Source organism: Orcinus orca, chromosome 14 (assembly GCF_937001465.1).
Source record: "Orcinus orca chromosome 14, mOrcOrc1.1, whole genome shotgun sequence".
Classification (NCBI taxonomy): domain Eukaryota; kingdom Metazoa; phylum Chordata; class Mammalia; order Artiodactyla; family Delphinidae; genus Orcinus; species Orcinus orca.
Window position 1 is genome coordinate 14,320,077 of NC_064572.1, and position 26,409 is coordinate 14,346,485.

The 26,409-nt window shown below is 37.9% G+C and overlaps 1 protein-coding gene across 1 annotated transcript in view; it reads left to right on the forward strand.

Annotated features, from left to right (window-relative positions):
- The window catches only part of RYR2 (ryanodine receptor 2), a 517,690-nt gene that overhangs the window by 81,893 nt on the left and 409,388 nt on the right, over positions 1–26,409 (forward strand). Inside the window, exons 5-8 of the mRNA XM_049697219.1 lie at positions 5,339–5,353; positions 12,620–12,694; positions 15,764–15,842; positions 18,681–18,793. Of these exons, the coding sequence (XP_049553176.1) occupies positions 5,339–5,353; positions 12,620–12,694; positions 15,764–15,842; positions 18,681–18,793 (282 nt within the window). The remainder of the gene's footprint in view (positions 1–5,338; positions 5,354–12,619; positions 12,695–15,763; positions 15,843–18,680; positions 18,794–26,409) is intronic.

Below are 26,409 nucleotides of genomic sequence, written 5' to 3' on the forward strand. Positions count from 1 at the left end.
GATTTTCAGCCACCTGCTTTGGTGTCCCTCTTTGGGTGGTATCCCAGTGTGGTTTGGAATATGAGAGTATTTGCCACTACTTTGTTCTGAAACAGGTGTCCTATTTTAAGACCCCGTTATATTTGCTTGTCTACAGAACATAGGTGACAACCCCAGATTGAGACTTTTAGAAGCCTTATAAAACTTAAATATATTGAAAATTAGACTTGCTTCTTTATAAATTTTCTCATAGCATCATTCTGGAAACTTCATCACACGTCAGTCAACCTCTCTCTCTCCCCCCCCTCCTCCTCCCTTCCTTCCACCGTCTAGCTGTTTTCCCGCGTCTCTTTGAGCACCTTTGGGCATTTGTGTTTAATCAAGAGCTCATTGAGTCATCAGATGCTGCTCTTCATACTTCAAGAGGGAATAACATTTGTGAGTTCTGCATTAAAACGTGATGAATTGTTACTTCCATCTACTCCACCCTCAGCCCTCTAGCCCCCTAACCTCTAGCATTGGTTTCTAGCATGGAGGCCTGGGATCGCAGTCATGGATGGAGCTGGGGACAATAAAGGGATGGAAAACACTGTCATATTGTTGTATGTGAAGCATTGTCTGTAGACCAAATGATGTCTCATACCTATTAAAAAATATGTTGATGCTGTTGGAATTATTAAAATACAAAATCCTTTCACATGTTTCTGAGAGTAGTTTTAATAATGCATTTTTTCGTGCAGCTACTATGATGTGAGGGTCTATGAAGTGCTCTCATGTTATCAAGATTCAATCATGTTTGAAATGGTTTTGAAAAAAATATACAGAATCTTCTATATCCTGGTAGAGACAATTTTTTCTAGGTAGGTGGTGCTCTGAGTGTAGGGCAGGCTTTATGGGTCCTCAGGTCATTATGATCCACATACTCTCCGTAGAGATCAGTTTGTTGGTTTTTGATTGAGAGAAAGGTGGGAAAGGAAGAAGCCCTCGGGCTTCCCTGGTGGCGCAGTGGTTGAGAGTCCGCCTGCCGATGCAGGGGACACGGGTTCGTGCCCCGGTCCGGGAAGATCCCACATGCCGTGGAGCGGCTGGGCCCGTGAGCCATGGCCGCTGAGCCTGCGCGTCCGGAGCCTGTGCTCCGCAACGGCAGAGACCACAGCAATGAGAGGCCCACATACTGCGGAAAAAAAAAAAAAAGAAAGCCCTCAATAGCTTTTCTACTTCATATTTTAGGCATTCATGCAGCTCAGTGATTTATAAATGTGTCACAGAGATAAAAGATGAGGATTTATAGTAGCTTATCAGAATTGTTTATTTTCCTTTACTCTTCTAAAGAAGAACTGGATAATTATATATACATATATATGTCAGACCCTTACACATGAGACAAAAGACAGTCCATTTAGACACTGTCTATAAAGAGTTGTTGATAGGTTGAAACAGACAGCAGTTGCTCCCAATCTGCCCCCAAATTATACTGAATTCTTATTAAAAAATACCAGCATACACATATCGCTAGCTGCCAGTGATGGTCATTAATATGAGTAATGCAAGAGCATTGCCACGGGCTGTATCATAATATGTATAATTGCTTTTTCATGGGCTAAAAGCGGAACCCTCTTTTAGACGCTTTCTGGGCCCACCATCAACATGTCTGTCAATCAGTGCAGTCTTGAGTATTTTCAGTGGGGAAGTCTTAGAAAGTTAAGCATTTACATAGGATATCTTCATCATAAGAGAAATTGTTGAGGTTTTTCACAAAGATATACCCACATATGCTATTAGATAGTATATATTGATATATGTTTGGAACTTGGAATTGTTAATCTTAAATTTCTTTTGCCCTCTAAAATTCTGGGGGAGCATGGTTAATTATAAAAAAGCCACCAACAAACCCAAGTCTTTAGTGGTGAAATATTTTTTCCTTTTCTCAACATAATGAAATTTACCACATGTATCCTCACTCACAGAGGAGAGAAGACCGGCTGGAGGATTATGGAGAATCCTAGCATCTTGATACAAGGAGAAAAAAGATGACAGAAGAGGCTTAAGTCTGATGGATATTTGGTGTGCAGAGTAGGACATTTCACTGCCTCAGTGGAAACTTCATGTTAGGACTCCAGAGGCAAAATTTTGCCCTAGTCTCTCAGATTGTCCTATTTGATAAATTTTTTTTTTTTTTTTTTTTTTTTTTTGCGGTACACGGACCTCTCACTGTTGTGGCCTCTCCCGTTGCGGAGCACAGGCTCCGGACGCGCAGGCTCAGCGGCCATGGCCCACGGGTGCAACCGCTCCGCGGCATGTGGGATCTTCCCGGACCGGGGCACGAACCCGTGTCCCCTGCATCGGCAGGCGGACCCTCAACCACTGCGCCACCAGGGAAGCCCGATAATTCTTTTTTAGTAGCCCCAAAATGTTTATTTTGTTGCTTTGTTACTATTTCCTTATCTATATAATTTTTAAGAAGACATTTTAGCAAAGGTTCTTTTAAAACTTCTAAGAAAGGCCCATTTATAGAGGAATTAATTTTTGTAATCAGTTGTCATTTCACAAACCTGAAATAACAGTGAAAAAAAATCCAAGTTTGAACTGAAAGGCAAAATTATGGTAGAGGAAGTTTGTACATCACCTCAGTTTCTGTGTCTTTCTTTGTACCAGTAACAGATGGAATATAATTATGCAGTCTCTTGATGTCTGATGTTTGATTACAATTTTCAGACTAAAGTATTGCTATTTGATTTGTTTTTCTACTCGTAATTATTTGCATATGCTAAGAAAATCCCTTAGGGTTTTCAGATCTACTAGATCAAGTGACATATAGAGCAAAGACTTCTGCTTCTTTTTATCATCCATTAGACTCCCAGGGCCATCTTTGTTTGAGTTAGAACATAAGGATTGCTGTTTCTCTTCCTGGTTTTCATGTTAGTCTAGCATAATGGGGGGGTGCTTATGTCCCCAGCTCTTGGTCACATTTGAAGCTTCATCTGAGTTGTCCATTCTGAAGTAATTAAACTAAACTTGGGACACTGAATTACTGCCACTCGTAGTTTTGCCCTAAAGAACTAAAATTTCCCTCTTTGTGTTTCTGTGTCCATTGATTTTCATCCCCAAATTTCTTCTGAGACAGAAAGCACCATGCCTGGACTCTGTCTTTATAATTATCCATCTCTGTATCTTGTCTAATGAAATGTTAGCTCTTAAATAATTGATTTCCGGGCTTCCCTGGTGGCGCAGTGGTTAAGAGTCCGCCTGCCGATGCAGGGGACGTGGGTTCGTGCCCTGGTCCGGGAAGATCCCACATGCCGCGGAGCGGCTGGGCCCGTGAGCCATGGCCGCTGAGCCTGCACGTCCGGAGCCTGTGCTCCGCAACGCGAGAGGCCACAACAGTGAGAGGCCCGCGTACCGCAAAATAAATAAATAAATAAATAAATAAATAAAATAATTAATCTCCTTATTAAACTTATTGTAAGCATAAAAATGATAATGCTTTACACCTAAATTGAGGCTGTTTCAATATTTATCTTCATGCATGAGTTTCTTTTCTCTTTCTGTCACATCATCAACTTGTAAAGGATTTTAATTTTCATTCTTTTTCTGTTGCTCTTTATCATACTTAAGCAGTGTTTACATTGAGATTAAAATAATCTATTTTTCCTTTATATATTAATGTATTTTGACTTCTTCTTTGCCCTTGAATGATCCCTTTTGAATATCTTCTAATGTAATAAGTCAAATAGATGGACCAATAGATGATTTGTACAAAAAGTTCAAGTCAGTACTGCCACAGATAATCTTTCATGTTCCTGATTGTCCTGAAAATAATGCGTGTCTGATACATCTGCTCTTCTTTCTCGTTCTGTAGATGGCCGTCTTAGTCTTTGCTAATTTACAGCATTCATTTTATTTTATCCTGTGTCCAGATCACTCTTCTCTGTGACTTGTGCATCCTGTATTCGCACACAACTAAAAATGACGAAGAGCAGACCTCAGTAACTAGATGACTTTTTTTTCTATTTTCTACAATTCTAAAGTAGTTCCACCTAGGTAGCTGACAAAGTCAGACTGAAGACATTTCTGAACGAAAAATCTCTAAAACTTAAATGAGTTAAAAACCCAAAAATCTCATGAAGAAAGTATCTATTATAAACCATTCTGTAGCAAAATTTTGGATTTTTGTTTTTCTTTGAATTAAGGCTTAAATGATTTCCCCTAATTCCTCAGTGATATCTGCATCACTGGTGATCACAGGTAGGCATGTGATTAGTCAGTATCAACATGGAGTAAATAAAGTTCCTTGATATCATTTACCACGGATATTAGGTACAAAACTGTAACTACACAGCCTATATTTTCTAAGCTGAGAATGAAATGGTTCTTGACAATTTTTCCTTAACATTATAATATTGAAAATGAAAAAAAGCAGTCATAATAGAATTGCCATTTAGTAATATACATATATTACTATGTATGTATGTTTCAGGGAAACAAGCGTGGTATTTAACATCTATGTTAGAAAACTTTCCCTTGCTGTTTTCTTTAAGACTAATGTGGATGTGTGTATTTTTTCCTCTGTAGGACTTACATGCACCTGACAGCTAAATGTAGCCCTAAGTTTGGAAACATACTATCATTTTTCCTTCTTTGCTCTTTTTCATCTGTTTACCTCTCCCAGGAGTAAGAAGTCAAAGAAACTTTATGGGTCTAAAGAAAAAGGAAGGAATATATCGATATGTACATATTATGTTTTGTAGAAGAAAAAAAGAGCTGTTATAATGTAAATCATGAGAAGTGGCCGAGTCAAGAGAAAAAGAGAAAAGTTCTGTGGTTTTTCTTTGAAATTCACGTATCACAATATGTAGTATCTAAAGAATTGCTTTTTGTCATTTTTGCATGAAATATGGGCAGCTCATCACAGCATATTAATTGATGGTCTACCGTACCTGTTTCTAATCCACTATTTTTACTTAAGTTAGTTGGGTTGCTGTTTATATTACTGCATTTTTATGCAACAGATGAGATGAAAAATTTTTTAAAGCATTGTCAGAATATAATTTTAGGATTATACTGTTTTTTGGGTGCTTAAATATGCTGTAAATTAAATCACGCATTAAAGTCAAGTAGCATGTTTTCACAGAAAAGAAAGAACTAATGTAAAAGCATTCTAAAGAAGAGTTTGGCTTGCTACACCTTTTCTCTAGCATGTAGTTGATATTAAGTTTTGTTGTGACAACACAGTGAATGTTTTTTTGTTTATTGTTCATGTAACTCCATTTAGAACAGTGGAGTCTAAAAATAAGATATTTTAAAATGTCTTTGAAATAATGTATATTTAATATTTTCTCTTTTCCTTATGCCCCTACAGAAATTCATGATGAAGGTAAGGCATTGGATCATCTGCTGTATATGTAATACTTTGTATGTTTTGTGTTTGGTTACTCATATTTAATTTTTGAATTCATGGCACTTTTCTTCACATTTTAAAGTTTTCAAAAATTAAATCAAAACTTTTAAACTTTTAAATTTCAGTAAATACATCCCATGTTTACATTTATTGACATTTGACATCTTTGGGTCATATTGTGACATACTAAGTCTTACTTAGCCAACGTTAGGAATTTCTCCCATTGAAACAGATTTTTTTTCTGTCGTTCTCCGTCTAGAATTTTCACTGTGGGAATTATATTGGCTGTTTTGTGTTTATGCACTGTTGCATGAATACAATAGCAAATTCATACACTGGAAAATTAGAAGAGGCTAAATTAGGAGAGGCACCAAGAAGCTCCTAGTGAACTACTTACTCCAGGAGATGTGAAAATAATTTGACTTCTTTTTATTCCTCAATCAAATTAGAAAAACCAAAAGGTTTTAAGAGAGACAAACTAAAAGAGAAGAGTAAAATCCATGGTCATGTCATTGAAGGACACGTGTAGGGAAAAGAGAGGAACAGCAGAATGTCATTATTTGAGAGAAAAAGTAGAAATGTGTTTCATTTTTATATACCTGCTACATTTCTCATGTAACATTCATGAAATTTAATTTTTATCCTAAAAGCTGAGGAAAATTGTGTAGAGAAATTGATTGTGTTCAGGTAATGAAGGCTTAATATATTCAAAAATTTCAGAAGATATAAACTCTGAAAAGTGTGAAATCAAAATTCTGGATGTAGATTTAAAAGGTTGCTTAGAAGAAAAGGAAGCAAAGGATTCATTTTCTGTGGAGTTACATTCATATTTGACAAAACTCTGAACGAGGAGCGTTGTATTGACACATGGAACCTATTCGTTAACATTAAGAATTTGACAGTTTGGATAGGATGACAGAGCAGAACACTTACCTGAAGTCCCTATCAACAAGGACCCAAAACATTTTCCAAAATTTCAAATAATTCCAGCCATTATTTTTCAGTGGAAACTATTGTTATTACCTTGGGAAGCGAGGACATGAACTGCCCAATGAGGCAGATCACGAAACAAGGGATTTGGTTGGGAAAATGTTATCAACCGCAGAAAACAAGAATATGTTCTCTCTTTGCAAATATTAATAAATAATGAAGGGGACTTCCCTGGCGGTCCAGTGGTTAAGACTCTGCCGGGGGCACAGGGGGCACACGTTCGATCCCTGGTAGGGGAACTAAGATACTGCATGCCGCGCGACAAGGCTAAATAAATAAATAATGAAATTGGGTTTGATTTTTTAAAAATTAGCAGTTTTGCTTGCTAAATCTGCATTTACTGTACTCATTTTATCATCTCACTCCTATTCAAATCCTTTGTCTATGCCATTTCTGTGATTCCTTGGAGAACAGTAAATGGCTTAGTTCCTGAAGCATGTACCTCAAGCTCTTTCATGAGAGCTGATTCATATAAAAATCAATGCAAATAGAAAAATGATGTCCATTTGGTTTAAACCAGGTGGTGTACCTGATGTAATTTAATTAAGCTCTGACTTCTTTTAACCGCAAGGCCAGAAACCCAATGACTTATTTTCATACCTGCATTGGATCATCTGGAAAGGTTAGAATTTGACTAAGCGAGGGCCTATGCATTAAACTATAGTAATTTAAACCAATTACAAGGAAAAGGTTGCTAAATTTTATGCAGCTTTTTCACTTTTCAGTCGTGACTTGCTTTGGTTTTCAGACCTGGACACACATCGTTAGAACCTCCTAGAACCAGCCAGATGCTTCCTTGTTGCAGGTGCTCATTTCTGCTGGTGGCACTGAGCAGTGATCAGTTAGTCCTGTCCTAGGCCTGGTCTGTTCCCTCTGGAGACCTTTGGTTAAGACACCCTCCCTCACAAGTTAGCCATCTAATGCCAAGTGGCTGTCTCGACAGTAGTCAGCTGGTTTGTCAAACATATTTATTTTGCACTGAAACCAGATTTCTCATTAATTATTATAATCATCCTTTGAACCTGTTATATGATTCACTACTGAAGATGGCAGGGCTGTTTGCATGGCTCCTGCTGCCGGGGACCCCAGGTGGACCAGATGCCAGGCCAGCAGTTCTGTGCGCCTCCTCTGTCTAGTGCTGTTCACATTTGCGTTGGAAAGTCACGTTCAGATGATGTGAAGGCTTACGCACAGAGATATTTTTTTTGTTTTTCTCCCTGAAACAACTCATTACCCGAGTATCACTCTTTGTATTTGAAGGTAAACTTAAAAGCTTCCCTGCTTAAATATCTGAGCACTATGAAAGAAGTTCTCCAAGGCAAATTCCTTTTTGTTGTTGTCTATCGTTTTAAGTGTTGGTTGTGTAGCTTAGTATTACCTAAGCAGTAAACTCTTTTTAAGATTTCATTGTTTTTCTTCTGAAATGGTGTGTTATAATGATCAAGGGATATAGAAAAGTTCTCCTGTAGAGTCTGATTTATTTTTTATTTATTTATTTTTTTGCGGCACACGGGCCTCTCCCGTTGCGGAGCACAGGCTCCGGACGCGCAGGCTCAGCAGCCATGGCTCACGGGCCCAGCCGCTCTGCGGCATGTGGGATCTTCCGGGACCGGGCACGAACCCGTGTCCCCTGCATCGACAGACGGACTCTCAACCACTGAGCCACCCGGGAAGCTCTGATTTATTTAAAAAAAAAAAAAAAACCTCTCGAATAATAAGGGCCTGGAATTATGAGAAATATCCTACATTGATTAGCATAGCATTTTTGTACAGAAAAAATGATTAGTAAAACAGAAAACCTTATAATATTTAGGTGTTACATAGTTAATAAATTAAATGGTTTTAAATAGCAATGACACTAAAGACGCATTGAGCAAATATGTGGTACGAACATATTTTATTAAACACAGAGGAGGAAAAACACCCCAAACAACAGAAACACATAGCCAGTAATGTTTATGCATGTTTAAACCTCTCGAGTTGATCTCAGTCATTACTATTCTGGTTTTATGTACTATGCTTTTCTGCTGTTGTATTTTAAGCTTGTAACAGTGGTACCTCAAAGGTAGCTACAATGATCCAATTTTCCCCTCCCCACAGAGGAGGATAACAGATTAATAAATGATACCTTATGACTGCATCTTATTCTGAATAAATGTAAATGTAGAAGTATTTCCATCAGAGCTTCTGCTTACAATATGGGTACCCTGATTGCACATTTTGGGCCAAGATGCTGGAAAGCTCAAGGCATAGGAATACCTAATAATACCAAATTGGTATTAAAATAATCTGTGGAAAAATTGAAGTGTGGTTTGTTTAGAATACATACAGCTTTGTTGCTTAGATTTTGTTTGAACGTACTCTGAACTTTTTTTATCCACTTACAGTTCACCAGTTCAACTTTTTTACACTATCGTTTAATATTAGTCCTGTCAGTCATCTCAGGGGTCCTGGGACCAAACCTATGCACAGAACTGAAAAAACTTTTTTAACTGATATTTTCAGAAAGTTCAATTTTACCCTTTATTAAATGATTCTTGGCTCTCTGACACCAGAAATATTTAGAGGGAGGAGTTTGGAAATGGTAGTTGTTACCTTGGGTTGGTGGTGTTTTTCCCTGAAAGAACAGCAGCCCCTTAGCGTAACCCCCCTTCACCTATGGGAGACTACAGCAGTCTAGCAGAAGCCAACTTCAGGATCTGCAGAGGGGCCATAGAGGGCTGTTCACAGCTCACCAACCATACCACAGGCCCAGCCAATCACAGGGGAGAGCTGGGGTGTGAGGGACAGACTGTTGCATTTTCAGAAACAGGTAGGGCCCAAGTCACACTCGGAAATGTATGTCAAGGACATGTAAGTTCCAGGTAATACTTTTACTAAAAAGACCTGGTAATCCGACATGTAGTTGGAGGTGGTAAGAAATGCAGAGAGAATTAGTTCTTAAACTTCTGTTTTCTTTGCTGTTAGTGTGCAAGTCTTTGGTAGGGAAACGCATGGGTTCAGTTTATAGTTGTTGAATGAATGAATAATTAGAGAAAACTCTCATTTTGAAGGCAGAGGAAAACAAGCTGTGAGCCTATTATGCCTAATACCCTTGACATCAGATAGTGTACCTCTCGGATACAGTATTTGAAGATACCCGATAAATATCTTTTGAATGAATAGAAAAAAGTGTTTCTTTTGTGTAATGTTTACTGGAGAATCAGTAGGACTAAAGTATAGGTGACATGAATGTGAACACAAGGTTTGTTACATAAAATTTAACTTTCTACTTTTTCTCTTAACTGGTGCAATGGAAAGCACTGCTTACTTTGCCTGTGTTTTAGAGTCCAAGGAACAGTGAACATGTTAACTTCAGAAAGCACCAAAATATTTTTCCAAAGTGCGATTTTGAGGGGCTAGCCTCGAACTTGTTGGTCCATTAGCTTGATTGGTTCTATCTAGTTGGTCCTGGCTGGATTCCCAAAGGTTATGATGGTTATAGCACTGTGAGCTTGTAAGGTTCTGGTTTGGGTGGCCGGAGGAGAAATGGACCCCTTGTTCCAGAGTACTGAATTACTACTGCTTGTGATGTTATTAGCCAGCAGTGATGAACTTTTTCTCATGGAAATTGCCCTGGGGGATTACCCAGTCCACTTTGAGGCAGCATGCTGTAGAGTCTTGAAGGAATAACCCTGGAGGTGGCTAAGCCAGTGTAACCGGTACTTTAACAGGTGTAACCATCCTCTTAAAGTACCGGTAGTTCCCTACATCAGAGGAAGTCCATAAATATTTGTTCACTTAAATTAAAGCAAGGACCAGGCCAAATTTAACAAGAAAATCGATATGATTGATTGACCAAATCAGAAAGCACAAATAAAGAACCAAGGTACATCTTTGGATGCATCCCACAAACACAATTCTTTTTTTTTTTTTTTTTTCCTTGCCGTACGCAGGCCTCTCACTGTTGTGGCCTCTCCCGTTGAGGAGCACAGGCTCCGGACGCGCAGGCCCAGCGGCCATGGCTCACAGGCCCAGCCGCCCCGCGGCATGTGGGATCCTCCCGGACCGGGGCACAAACCCATGTCCCCTGCATCAGCAGGCAGACTCTCAACCACTGCGCCACCAGGGAAGCCCCAAACACAATTCTTTTGATAAATGTTTGTTGAATAAGTTATCCAGCCTGCCCAAGAGTGGAAATTATACATTTTATTTGTCCTGAATCAGAGCCAATCACAGTAGTAGTATTTAAAATGACAAGTTAGAGGAAAAGGACTGCAGACCATGTGACAGAAATTATATTCCCTTGTGTTAACAGTGCTCTCTTAATTAACAAAGTTAATTTAGTGTGGATTATTTGCATACTTTTACAGGAATTGTATTAAAACTAAATTTGTGACATAAATTAGCATTTGAGTAGTGAGGAAATCTGTAGTGTTAAATCTATAATAGACAACTGTGTAAAATCTCTATATATAAGATCTTTGAAAGAAAATTCAGATACTAAAATATCTCCTCTTAACCAATTTGACCATTTATGTATATATGTACATATGAACACATGAAATGCACAGGCAAAGCTTTACAGAAAAAACAGCACTCTGGTTAAATCTAAAGCTTGTGCTTCATCTAAAAACATCTTGTTTTGGTTGGTATGACTGTCTAGTGTCATTAAAGTTCAGCTGGATCTTGTAGCGTTGGAACTTATATCTGGTAGGGAAAGGTAAGCTCCTACCAAACTAGTCCAAATCAGACAAGGTAAATAAGTTGTTCTTGGCCACAGTAAATCAAATATATTAAAGAAAATAAAAGTACTCTCTAAACAGGGCCTCATTCTTAGGAGGAATATAGTTTTGCAGAGTAGACTTTTCCCTTTTTCACTCTGGAGGTGAAAAAGTAACTTTCCTTTTTTGTAAAGCAGTTTTTTTCTCATAATTTTAGTACCTTTTAATACCTATTTTTAAATGGTTTGGAAGTCTTTTAAGCATAACATGTAAAGTTATTTTAAGAAATTATGTGGAACAGTAGGAAGGGGATATATTTTTAGTAAAAAAGCTATAATAATATGAATATTAAAGTACTTTCTCCTGTACTTCTTAAGAGTATGTACAAGTCAATAACATCACAGTCATCCTTAAAGACCTCTTTTTCCTACAGAAAAAAAGGGCAGCCTCCTTGGCATAATGTTCTGTACCTCCCGTGATGTTACCCTGATCTACTTTTATGACTCCTGTTTAGTTTCTCTGCGACCCAGCACTGCAATCCCATGGTCCCTTCCTCTTTCTTAATACCCTGGAGTTGTTTCCTATGACACCTTTACTCACCTGGATCGGGGAACCCATCTGGCTTCTCAAATTTAGCTCAGGTTGTAGCTTCATAGAAGAGGGAGCCCTTAACCTGAGTTTAAAGCAGTCGACGAGGTGGAAAAGACTACAGAGGGAAGGAGTATTGTGTTCTAAGACAGAGCAGTAAGAAAGGTCGGGGCAGGGAAAGTGTGTCTGTCTGGAGCACAAGGGATTTGGGGGCGATGCTAGAAAGGGCTGAGACTAAAGTCCTCTATGTGTGTACTACTCACTGTTGTCCCCAAAACAGCAGCACCTGGGTCATCTGGAAAATTTTTGAAATGAAACATCTATGTGTTTACTCCAGACCTACTGGATCGGAATCTTGGGGGTAGGCTCAGGGTTCTGTGTTTTAACAAGCTCTCCAGGTGATTTGTAAGCCTGCTAGAATTTGAGAAGCATTCCGCTATCTCGTATAAAGGAATTTGGACGCTTTTTCTGTAAACAATTGGAAGATATGAAAGGTTTTTAAGCCTGAAGATGATTTGATGAATTTTGTGTTTTAAGAAGACTCATTCACTGAAGAAGTATTTATTTAGTCCTTACTATGTGCCAGGCATTTTGCAAGGAATCTGGTATGCCACGATGCCCAAAGTACCGTAGCCCCTGCTCGACGCGGACCACAGTGTAATGGGAAGTACAGACAACAAATAACTGGGAATCAAAAATTACAAATTATGGTATTTACTGAACTCGAGTTCATTCTTTAAGAACTAGATCAACTGCTAGCCCCCTCCCCCCCACAGGAGAAGGTTTTCTTGGTAGCTTTGTCCCAATTTAAGCATTCTTTCCACAGCACTTTGCTCATCTGCAATAGCTCTTCTTTTATTTTTTCCCATTAAACTTTTCCATGAGAACAAGAGAGCATTTTTATGGACTTAGTTAAATTTACTCTTTTTTTCCTTGTCGACCCTTTCTCTGCTCTCTGCAGACCGCTCAAGGTGGTGGCCACCGAACGCTCCTCTATGGACATGCCATATTGCTGCGCCATTCCTACAGCGGCATGGTGAGTACACGTGTAGACTGCATCTCCCCTGTGGTCACGCTGACCCATTTGTGCATATGTGGTCAGGAAATATTTGGTAATCCCATTTCATGGATGGCTTTAACAAGCTTGGTTGTATGTATTTTTGAATATCTTTATATCCTGCTTAGTTTTCTCATTTATAAGATGACAGCTTAGAGGACCTTTAAGGTCCTTCAGTTCTATCATTATGTGACTTCTATTTTTCGTATCTTACTTTTGAAAGACTAGGTTTAGGAGGAGAGAGGTGTTAAGAGTCAAGTAAGAAATAGTTCTCATTTCTGATTTTATTTCAAACCGTTTATTTATTAGAGAATTAAAGCATCCTTACTGAAAAATAGTATAGAAAACTGACTGCGAGTCCCACCTTCAACTCTCCACTAACTTCTTTTCCTTCTTAACTAGTTGTTCTCTTTGTTTTTCCGTATCAGCTCCTCTTGCACCCAGTTATCCATTTATCCACTGGGTTCCTCTCAGGCACAATTTGCTCATTCTCATTTATATATGCATGTGTGTGTGTGTGTATAAAATATGTATAAAATAAAATATATAAATATTCCATTCTTTTAAAAGCTTTATTAAGTTATAAAAACACTACATATTCATTCTGTAAGATTTGGAAATTACAGAAGAAAAAAATCTTCATGATCACACCAATGAGAGAAAACTGTTGGGGACTTTTTAAAAATTTTCAATCTTTGCTGTCGTTAAAATTTTTTTAATATAATTGAGATCTTGTTATATAACCAAATTTATAGCCAGATTTTTTTTACATATTATCACAGTATAAGTATTATCCATATTATTTGAATTTTTCATCAAATTTATTTTAGTAACTACACAATAGTCCAATACCTGGAAGTATAAAATAATCATTTCTTTTAAGAAGGAGATAATTCCCAAAATGTGTAAACTGTTCCTGAGCAAAAGCTTAAACATAGCCTCAATATCAATACCAAAAAAAACCAAAAAAAATCATCAATCTTCATCATCATGAATATTGATGTGAAAAATCTGGTTAATGGAATTGAAAATTATAGGAAGAGAAGTAGAGGAGAAGTATAGATGTGATTTTAATAATGACTTAATATCATTTATGTTAACGTGCTACATCACATTAGTAGGTCAAATGAGAAAAACTGTGATCATCTTAACAGGTGCTGAAACAGGTTTTTAATAAAAATACCAATTCCTAATAAAAACTAAGCATTGATGATTATTTTCTCAATGATAAAGAAAATATTTATGTCAAATCAATGACCTCATACTTAATTGTCAAACACTGAATCCATTCTTGACAAAACTAAAAGAAAAAAACCTCCCAAGAATATGCTAGCATCTAACATTGTTCTGGAAATCTTGGCTGACTTAGTAAGGTATGAAATAAAATAAAGGAGAACACTTTAAGTGGCTGGATAGAAGACAAATACATAAAAACAACCTTTTTGCATATAGCACTCACACATTAGAACTTCATGGAAGGAATTCCACTTTCAATAGCAATGAAAACACATAAAATAATAAATATGAGAGTCAGTTTTCAGAAAAATACCCTTGATACATACAGATGGGTAAGCGCCTGAACTTGCTTGGTAGATCTGGGTTCAGGCTCACTTTCCTGTATGCTGTACAGCCTTGGATACCTTCTTGAAGCCTGTAATTGCTTAAATTTTATCCATTCAGTCAATATATATTATTTAGCACCTCCTGTGTGCTAGATATAGTAGTAAATAAGACCAAGTCTTTACCCTTAACAGAATTTAATTAACATTTAGTGAAATAATTATAGTGTGTGCCTCACAGTTGCTGTGAACGTTAGAAGAGGAGAGAATGTACGCTAACAGTTGCAGTGCCTGGTACTGTAATATTATTGAGAAATATTGCAGAAGACTTTAATAGAGATCACTAAGTTTTTACCTGGGAAATCAGTGTTATAACACTGTTACTTTTTCTCAAATAAAGGCAGATATTTAATATGCTTAGATCTAAGGTCTGTAACCCTCAGGGGCCACCATGGGCTGCCTGTCTTGAGGTCAGACTCATACTCCTGACTAGCTAGGAAAATGTCTGGGGACCCTTGAAGCCTTGTTTCTATAACTTGGGAGGTCAGTGGTTTGCAGTCAAAAGACAGAGGCTCCAGGTCAGTTGATTTTTACATCCTCACGGCACCGAATTCCATGTAACGTGCCAGCACATCTGTCCCCCAATCCGTGTATCACCTGCCTCCTTATGCTCACAGACATCCCCTGAGCTGGGTGAACCCTATTCCGTCATAGGGGTTTTCTAGGCTTCTCATTACTTGTTCCATGATTCTGGGACGTCTGTGCTTGCTCAGTCCCCAGCATTGTCCCTGAGTCCTGTTTGCAGGGCTCCTGTTCTTTCCGGCACTGCACTTGGTTGGTGTAGATGGCAGTGTATCTTGAGCTCATACCACATTCATGTTTGTGTTCTTATTCTTGCAACACTTAATGAGGACTTTGAGGTTGGGGTGGGGATAGAGGAGTTGCCCTGAAAAATTATCCCAAATTTTATGTCCAAGAATATATAGTTAGGAAAACTTAAGAGGGAGAGAAAGAAATCAGGAGATGGTGGTGTTGGGAGAGTTCCATTCCTCCTAGGGAAACACACATTGGTATACACGTGACAAACCCTCACTGCAGTGAAGCGACAGGCTACACACACACTCTGTTTGAAATTCAATTCTGGATAAATTTCAGAGAGTTAAAATTTTAAAAATGAAAACAAAACTAGAAGCTAGAAGTGAATAGTGTTCAAATTTCTGCTTGGGAGAAAGATTTCCAACTGACAGATCAGGTTGTCCTTTTGCTTATGATTGTGAATATCAGATGAAGTGAGAGATGTACAGACATATCCCCAATTACTTGTCTTCTTTTACCGACAGGACATATTTCTGCAGTCTTTCTGTGAGGGGGAAGAAAACCACATTTCCTCTACAGCATTGTTCCTCATTTAGGCTGTGTAAGTGCTCAGAATTAGACTTGGAATGGACAATAAATGTTTAGTGACAGCTACTGATTCTGTGTCTTTTAGTATCTGTGCTGCCTGTCCACCTCTCGGTCTTCAACTGATAAACTGGCCTTTGATGTTGGCTTGCAAGAGGACACAACAGGTGAGCACCTTGGTCCGTGATGAAGCTGCGCTCAGATCGTGGCAGGGATTGGATTGGGAGACGTATTGAGACACGATGGAAGATAAACTGGTTGAATATTCTGGAAGATAAACTGGTTGAATATTCTTAGGGACGAATTCAGGAAAAAAATAAATGACTAACTAGGAAAGGTTTTAATAGAAGGAGGAAATGTACATTGTTTCTACTGGTGGGTCATCCCCATGTAATTAGCTTGATGTGCAAACTAGACTTCAAACCTTATTCTTTTGTTGGAGTTGGGTAGGAAAAACAGTACTTATGCTCTGCTGCTAGTTAACCATATTACTGTGTTCTGATTAGTTTGTAAAGTATTATTAATGCATATCTTTTCTACCTTTCAGCTTGCATCTTAAAATATTTTTAAGTGTACACATGTAACATTGTCAATGTCAACATTCAACCAAAAAAGTAGCAAATGAAAGCCTCCTTCATTCCCCTGTCCACAGGTCATCATATGCTCCATATCTATGTATTTACATATTTTTGAAACAAAAAACATATATTAACACATTTATACTTTTGGAGACTCCAGATAGGAAAGTATAGGCTTTATTTGTGTTTTTATTCTCAATGCTTTGAGAACTTTACACTTTATACACCTCTGTACAATTTGATGGCTTTATCTTTTACAATGAGCATGCCCGATTTTGGAATTAAAAATAAATAAGAGACCAACTAGAAAAAAGAATGGAAGGAAATAGAAATTAAAAATAAATAAAAGACCAACTAGAAAAAAGAATGGAAGGAAATAGACCGACTCATTAAGTTGTTGCTTTTATGGGTGGGATCAAGTTCACACATGCCCTCCTTTTTAAAATACTTTCCCATACTCTAAAATTTTCACTGATAACAAATGGATAAAAATAAATTTCTGTTTACCAACCTAATTAACTTTTTAATGGACCAACACATCACCTCGTACAAGAAATTCCAAGAATCCCAGACACCAGAAAGATAAATGTGTTCTTCTCATGTTTATTTCATTTTCTATAGGCTCCATCATTCCTCTGTATTTTGGCTAGTAGTTTTAGTTTTCTCATTGTAATTAATTTACTTCAGCACATAGTTGCATGAAAAAAAAATCTTCAGTCCTCTCTCTCAAGAGGAGTAAAAGACATGCACGATCTATAACTTGTTTTCATACATTGAGATGATTATATAATAGTGAAACCCACCAAACAAGGCAGTCTTTCACCCTACACCCATATGCTGCTCTCTTTTCCCCATTGGTCTCTACTTCTTCTGAATTACTGAACTATTTACTATATTTATCATTTGTTGTGTGCCTGCCTTGATCAGAATGAAACTCACAAGGCAGATAACTTTGTCTTCCTTATTTGTTGAGGTATCCCCAGCTACTAAAGCAATGATTGACAAATAGTGTGTGCTTTATCAATATTTGAGTGAATGAATGAAAAACTCCCTACAACTCTAAAAATGTGAGTTGAGTGGATGAAGTTAAGGAATTCTGCAACATGACGTTCAAGTAAGAATATGGTTTGTGTAAGAAAAGCAGCTCAGGGCATAGATTACATATTGCCTGTTAAATATGCTTAAGAAGTGTTATTTGCTGACTCATTTACTCATTTATGCAAAATGAATTGTTATTGAATGCCTACAGAATGCTAGTAGGAGCTGGGGAAACCCCAGTAAACAAAACATACAAATGCTCTGCTATCATGGAGTTTACATTTTGGCATTGGGCAATTAGTAAAGAAGCCAAAAAAAAAAAGTTTTATGGAGAAATAATAAAGCTGGGCACAGAGAATGATAATTGTTAGATAACAGATATCACTAAAACGATTCCCATTTTGCAGTAGAACTTAAAGGTTTCAAAAGGAACTGTGAACAGATTGAAAAGTTGTGTGCTTATGTTTATATCCTAGGTGATGAGACTGAAGTATGGTTATATGGTTCATGAGGCGTATGCTTGACTTGTTCTACAAGAAATTATTTGATTTTATGTATACGCAGATAGTTTTATAATGTATCCCAGAAAATTCTGTAGGATTCTCTACTATTTTACTCCTAGATTAATAGAAACTACCACATTTTAAAATAACACAATATTGTAAAATAAGGCACAGGATAGTAAACTTAGGGGACAATATTTTGTACCTATTTTGCATCAGCATCCCCCCCAAAAGTAGAGGTTTTTTAAATTGTTATAATGCAACTGTCATGTCACAAAAACCCAAATCCTTTTGAAAATCAAGTGGCAAACTAGATGTTAATAGGAGAGGGCAGTGTGAGCAGTGTAACAACATGTGATTGTGTAAGGAGCGAAGTTGGATCAGCGTGGCTGGTGAAATTGGCCTTGTCTTAGCATAAGTAAACATCCTTTTAAAGCAATTCTTAGTGGGGGAAAGAGACACCAAACTTTCCCTAATGTCACAGCCCGTTTCTATGAGAATAGTCTTTTCATGTCAGTATGTCTTCCTCCCTCCCTCTCTCCCTCTTTCTTTCTTCCCCTTTTTTCTAATTTTTATTGGGGTATCGTTGATTCACAATGTTCTGTTAGTTTCTGCTGTACAGCAAAGTGAATCAGTTATACATATACCCACTATTTTTTTAGATTCTAAGCTAATTTGGCCTAATGCTTTTTGATTTTCATGGTCTAAGAGATGAATTTGCGTTCTATTTCAAATTTCTGACGTCTGTGTGAATAGGACAGTTTCATTTTAAGAAGACTGATTTTGAGGACTTCATTTCCCTCTTGTATGTTGGAGTCACTGGCAAAGAATATCGAGTTTGAAACTGAGGCATTTCTTTGTGTTTCACATTTCAATCATTGTGCAGGTGAAGCTTGTTGGTGGACCATCCATCCTGCCTCCAAGCAGCGCTCAGAAGGAGAAAAAGTACGGGTTGGAGATGACCTCATCTTAGTTAGTGTGTCCTCCGAAAGGTACTTGGTAAGTGTGCAAAGGCGGATCATGTAGTTGGTGATATGATAAGTGACAGGTCAATAGCATGATCTTTTTAAAGCTGAAATTGCAAATTATCTAGGAAAATTGCTTAGAAACAAGCCTGTATCTCTATTTGATGAATTATACATAACTGCCTAAGTAGAAGAATAATGTGACAGGTGTGGAAGTGTGGCTTACCAGGATTATTTAGACAGGCTTCCCTCGTGCCCTTGATATGTAAGTTCGTGACATCGATAGTGCCTGTTCTTGGATTATTTTATTAACAGCATGTAAATGCAGTCCAATCAGGAATTTGAAATTCCATGGACTTTATTTTGCGCCCAATGAGAAGGCTATATTAATGAGGCTGTGATTACCTATTTTGATATTTATGAAAGCAGATTATTATGTGAGGAACACTTGTCATGCTAAGAAAGGAGAAATAAAATAAAAAAATGGTTTAATTCCCTCACTGACATTGCATTGTTTCAAAGAGAAAGGGCTAGAAATGGGAGATTGAAGAAAGAAGTTTATGCTTAATCATTGAAGGTATTTTTTACTTTTGTGGTGAGGCCAATATCTAACTTCTGTAGTAAATTATATTTTTGCTAAAGAATAATCATATGCAGAATTTCGCAGAATATTGAAATCAATGGAAGTGTGAAGGGTGTCAGTGAAAATATTCTTTCTATTTTAAGGTTGAGAAAGCAAAGAAATATAAAATATGGTATTATAAACTTTACATGAATATCCACATTAAAAAATCCCAGACATCATAGTGGATGATGATTGAAACAAAAATCAGAACTAGAGCATCATTGCAGTTAAGCTCATGCTAGTTTATAGAAAGTGTATTCCTACTGCCTTAAATCAACATATTGTGTGTAGTTGTTTTAGAATTAAGTAAGTAGTTGGTACCCTTGGGCTCTGTGAACGTGGAAATAAGGTGGGTCTGGGGGTGCTTCAAGTCAGTTTTTGCTTACCGACACAGTTCCAGTTTTGAAACATTTCTAGGAAGAAGGGTGTGGTTTTACTTGCTTTGAGGGAAGAGGTAATGATGAAGACAGGAAAGTGGTGAAACAGGGCCTTGTGTAACTGACAGGAACTATTAAATTAAATGGAACATCTAATGGTGCAGAGCTAAAGGGAGGCTTGGAACATCTCTCCCCTCTTGTCTCTTAAGCATTGTAGGTGGAATCAGGCACCACGCACATTTCTAGGACAATCCAAGGTGTCAGCTCGTCAAATAAGCATTTATTGAGCCCTTGCTGTGTGCCTGTGCTGTATATGTGAAGGTGATGTATTTTGATCGGGAGATAGACATTTCGAGTTGTAGTTTTACTTGGAAACCAATAGCAGTAATAAAAATAATTCATGCATGCTTCTTAGTATATAAATTCTACACATATCTTATTTTGATTTGGACAGAACTATGCATGTTTTTGCTGTATCACTTGTTCTTTCCACTACACAGCAGAGTTTGTTTGACAGGATGGTATCATTATGCACAGAAGGAGGAGAAAATTCAGAATCTCACTGAGGCCAGAGCTTATAGCATCAATTCTACCAGCAAATTCCTGAGTCACTTAATTCCCTGAATTCTGGCTTCCGCGCTTGCAAAATGGTGCTGATTCTCCCTAGCACCACAGTTACCGTGATGAAGCAATGAGATGATGGATTTTGAAGATGCTTTGAATTAAAGAACACTATACAAACATTGGCAGTAATTGTAATGCCTGAGGTGCCCCTTCTGTTACTTAGGGAAATAAGTAAACCTCATGATTAATTACATTCGCAGATAATTTTCAAGCTACATTTTTTTTTTTTTTTTTTTGCGGTACATGGGCCTCTCACTGCTGTGGCCTCTCCCGTGGCGGAGCACAGGCTCCAGACGTGCAGGCTCAGCAGCCATGGCTCACGGGCCCAGCCGCTCTGCGGCATGTGGGATCTTCCCAGACCGGAGCACGAACCCGCGTCCCCTGCATCGGCAGGCGGACTCTCAACCACTGCGCCACCAGGGAAGCCCTCAAGCTACATTTTAGCTAACTTATTTAAGTTCCTTTTCTGATACCCTTTTATATAGAGCTCCAGATAGTAAGCCAACCAGATTGTTAAAATTTCACTTTTATTTGATGATGAAGTCAGTGAGTTTAGTGATCATCTGTATAGACCTAGCATATAGTAGAAACCACAGGAATGACCAAGGACAGATTACACATGGCTTCCAGCCTCAAAAAAAAGAGTGGAAAAAACAAACCAAACCCATGGAACTGTAGGAGAGTATCGTGAGACAGTAACTAAGTGTTAGGGTTTAGGTTAGAGATGCTGCAGGATGTTTCTATGGGTGTAGGGATAGTTAATTACTACCTCACATTTCCACTGTGAGTCATTAGTAGTGAGAATACAGAGTATTATGTTCACGGATTCAAGGACCTACATGGTACTTAGTGAGAAGGATCTGGAGGAAGTGAAAGGGCAAAACGCGAGGCAGTGAAAGACATTGGACTAAACAGCGGCAGCTGGAATAATCCTCGTACTGAAGCTGAATAACTGAAAATTGGGCACATATATATATATATATATAAACTATATATATATATATAGTTTATTGGTACGGAGCCTGCTAAGCATGAGCCTGGACCAATCATATAACCTCTTCAAACCCTCAGTTTCTTCATCTGCAGTATGGGGGTAATAGCCTAGTTCACAGGGATTGAATGCTTAATCCAGACAACACTCTTAGCTCTATGAATGGCACATATAAAAATTGCTTAGTGAATTGTTATCACAATTTACCCAGGAGATTTGTGCCTATTAAGAACTGTAGATATTTAACCAGAAGAGGAGAAAGTTGGGAAGTGAGAAGTGAAGAGACAGTTACAGTTGATTTTAAGTAAAGGGCTATCATGTGAAAGCCAGATTCATATTCTGAGAAGATGCTGACATGGTTAAAAATAAATAAGAAATACGGCTGAAAACACATCCGTTAAAACTAACTACTAAAAGTAAACACGTCCTGTCATTGACTTTGTAACTTTTCATTTGTTAGTGTCTGTTGGCCTTTGATCTAATATTTCTTCAGGAACAGTGATGGTTAAGCTACGTTTGAACTATCTAATTGTGCATTTGCTGCTCTAATCAAGCTTACAACTATTGGGATGCTAAATTGATTAAAACGGATTGAAGGATTGATTTTCACTCTGTCCTCTGCGGAGGTTTCCTGTGGACTGTGCTGGGCTCCCGGAGCCCAGGCCCCACCTAGGATGCTCTGCCCTTTTCTGCTTTATGTGATGAACCTTGTACATGATTTCTCAGGAATAAAGGGTTTTATCTCCAGAAAAGGTTGTAAGCCACTCATCCAAATAATGTCTTTTCTAATCTTGCTGTTTCATATTCTAATATGAAATGATAGTCTAATCCTCTTTTCAGGAATATCTAAGAGGAAGAAAAATTCCTTTGACCCATTGGAACGACTTATTTTTTTCTTTTAAAGGAGGCTTTATCAAAGCAGCTTAAATATAAGAGATACAATTTAAAAGAGAGGAAATTTGGTCAAATAGATATTACTGTGAATCTCTTTCAGACTAAACAAAATAAGGTAAAGCACGCAAAATAATTTTTACTTGTGTTAGAAAGATATAAAAATCACCATGGTATGCACAAGAGTTTTCAACACGTGGATTGGATTTCTCTCATTTGAAACATTGATTTTTGAATAATTTTCTCTGTCACCTATAGAAACGGACAGATTTTTAAAAAAAATTTTATTGGAGTATAGTTAGTTTACAATGTTGTGTTAGTTTCAGGTGTATACCATAGTGAATCAGTTATACATATACATATATCCACTCTTTTTTAGATTCTTTTCCCATATAGGTTATTACAGAGTATTGAGTAGAGGTCCCTGTGCTATACAGTAGCAGACAGATTTTTAAAATCCATGAAAATATTACCAAACAACTGTCTAAAAGTAAATTAGGAAAAGCAAAACCCCACAATCTAAAAAGTGATGAAAAATGCTTAAAAGAAAGCTGTTCTAGGGCTCAGAAAAATTTACTTCTCTCATACCCACCTCTGAATTTCCAATAAATGCTAGGTGTTCTGATTGCATAGTAAGTTACCAAACTCCCTCAAGTTGCTTAAAAATACTGATAGCTAAAAAGACAGTGATCATAAATATTTTCAAGCTCTTCATCGTATCAACCAATTTATTTATTTATTTAAACATCTTTATTGGAGTATAATTGCTTTACAATGGTGTGTTAGTTTCTGCTTTATAACAAAGTGAATCAGCTATACATATACATATGTTCCCATATCTCTTCCCTCTTAAGTCTCCCTCCCTCCCAGCCTCCCTATCCCACCCCTCTAGGTGGTCACAAACCACCTAGCTGATCTCCCTGTGCTATGCGGCTGCTTCCCACTAGCTATCTATTTTACGTTTGGTAGTGTACATATGTCCATGCCACTCTCTCACTTTGTCACAGCTTACCCTTCCCCCTCCCCATATCCTCAAGTCCATGCTCTATAGTAGGTCTGTGTCTTTATTCCCATCTTACCCCTAGGTTCTTCATGACCTTTTTCTTTTCTTTTTTTTTTTTCTTAGATTCCATCCAATTTATTTTTTATTTATTTACCTTGAGCCTTTTTTTTTTTCTCTCTGTGGCTCAGGTGATGGAATCATAGACTGTTCCATTTGGAAAGAACATCTATTCTGTGTCCCTCGTTTTTTTCTCAGAATAAAAAAGTGAAGTCTGAGGGGTGATGTATCTTGTTTACTTGTGTTCCCTGTCACTGGAGGATCATTTTTCTCGTGTGTTGCATCACCAGGGCCAAGTGCCTGACACTTAATATAAGAGAAATAAATGAGTGAATAGATGCATCAGATAAGGGTTGAATTCGGATATTCTTAGAAATTCTTGTGCCTTGGCCCTTTCGGACAGTCGGAGAAAGCTTACTGACTCTGTTTCATTATCTTTTAAAATGTATAAAATATATACACTGGATTACAAAGGAAACTAAAAGTATCAAAGTGGAGTCCAGGTTGAGAACTCCTGGGAGGTGATTTATAATAATATCTTTTCTATTCCTGAGATTTCGTGCTTCTATCATATAAAGCCTTGTTACTCAAAATATGCTTCTTGGACCAGTGGCCTTGGTTGGCCCCCCTTCACACCTCCTGAATTCAAATTTGCCTTTTTTTGACAAGATCCTCAGATGATTTGTGTGTCCATGAGAACTTGAGAGTCACTAACATGAGAATCAAGGTGATAGGAGAGAGCAGATCACTCCCCAAAGTGCCTGCAGTGCTCCTGGTGGGTGTGTAAATTTTAGAGCAGTTACATATTTCAGCCTAAGGCCAGCTTTGCTTTCAACCTCTGACAACATCTGTTTGGGCTTTAAGGATAACCCATCTTAGTTAGTGTCAGTAACTGAAATTGTTACTGCATTCTGAATATTTACCATCACAAGCCTGTGTGGTTCTTACTCAGATTTCCCTTTGTTGCTTAAGTGGCAAAATTAAATAGAAGCGTCCAAAATAGTTATGCCTAGAGAATATTTTCTTGAGAAGAGTGGACATGATTTAGATAACTTTAAATGATGTAATATGATCTTAAGGACTTTTTTTTTTACTTTCTCCAACAGACTGAAATTTTCCTTTTTTTATGGTTATATTTATTGTGTACCTTTAGGCTTAGATATGATTTGAAGATTGCATTTTCGTCCTCCCCCCCTTCCCATTGTTTTTTCACTGCAGTAGCTCCTTATTGCTTATAAGGTCCTTGATCTGACACCTGCTTTGTCTGCAGGCCTATCTCTCACTCTCTTTCATACTCTAAGTATATGCTGTAAGCCCCAAAGATGAAACTCTCTGCTGTGCTGTATGTTCCCGTATCTCTGCCCCTTTGGGTACCATTTCCCTTATTAGAGCCTACAGCACCAAAAAAGCCCAGGTCACTTACAATTACAAGGTTTCTGGTGTATTAAGAATGAAAATCTCCAAAGTACTTTATAAAAGTTTTGGTATTTTTAAAAAAAATCTACACTTAGCGCATTAACATTATTAATACACATATGCAAATTCAGTGTATGTACAAACTTTTGGAGACAGCATCTCTAAGTATATAAATGTGACGCTCAGGCCAAATGATCCTACTGGCTCTTCAAATGCCTCGTCCCACGTGGACCCCTGTCTCTCCTGTGGAAATAGCACCTGTCCTGAAGCCCAGGACAATGAACTGTGTTCCAGTTAGGCTGGTCCAAGTGTTCTTTTCTCTCAATTCCTGTAGCAGTTTGATTACAATTCAGCTAATATTTTCAAAACACTGACTCACAGCATTTTGTGGATATATTTTACTTACCTTTCTAGCTTACGAGCACCCTCATGGTGGGGAATGTGTTCTATTAATGTTTAGCACAATGCTTTATACGTAGTATATTCAATGAACAAGGATGAATGAACAAATCTATTTATCGTAATATGGCATGAGCTTTCACTTGAATTCAAAAGTAAAAATATAAGCATTGGTATTTTGAATCGTCTTCTGATGGTTTGATAAAATCCATATGGTTTTACAGGTTTCTTTTTTTTTTTTTTTGGTGTGTTTGTGCTGTTATTTTGGCTCAGGTCATTGAAATAGGAACATTTAAGGAATAACTTAAAATATTTTTTTAAAGTTTATCCTACTTTGATTTTAAAGGTTTGGTTCACTTCTGCACATACTTCTTTATTGAGTAACCTTGCTAGATGCTAGGGATACAGTTGTGAGCCTGTGTCAGCTTACAAGAGGGAGAATAAAAAATACACTAAATGATCCCATTGTGATAAGGGCTATGAAGAAAAATATATTTTTCTTGTTTGTGGAAGCAGATGGCATATGATTTATTTGTAAATAGTTAAAGAGTTTTAATATATTAGGGAAGAAATTAATTCAATAAAGACATCTTAGCCAGATTTTTGCATAAGAATGACAAGTCCAGGTAGAAAGGAGGTCGTAAAAAAGACAGACAGCTGGTTGAGATGGGAGAGGGGTAAGCAGGTTATTGCTAAACCTGAAGCATCCACTTTTAATCTTATCGATTGGAAAGTTGCTGATAAGATAATTACATATATGTCAAATGTCACAAATGTCTTGGGTTTTGTTTGTAAGAGAAAGAAAACGAAATGCCTCCCTATGCTGGTGACATGAGATTAGTATATTTAGGCAGAAGAGACCTTTGGATGTTGAAAGGCTTGTGGCATATACCAGTGTGCTTCTGCATGCCGTGACTGCTGTTTGTCTAACTAGGAAGGTCAGATATCTGGGAAAGTTCTAGTGCAATTGAAGTCTTTAAAAGCTTAGGCTGGGGCTTCCCTGGTGGCGCAGTGGTTGAGAGTCCGCCTGCCGATGCAGGGGACGCGGATTCGTGCCCCGGTCCGGGAGGATCCCGCATGGCCTGGAGCAGCTGGGCCCGTGAGCCGTGGCCGCTGAGCATGCGCGTCCGGAGCCCGTGCTCCGCAACGGGAGAGGCCCCAGCGGTGAGAGGCCCGCGTACCGCAAAAAAAAAAAAAAAAAAGCTTAGGCCGTCATCAGCGTTGGAAAGTGTTGCAGGAACATTCTAGGAATATTGGTGATGTTTAC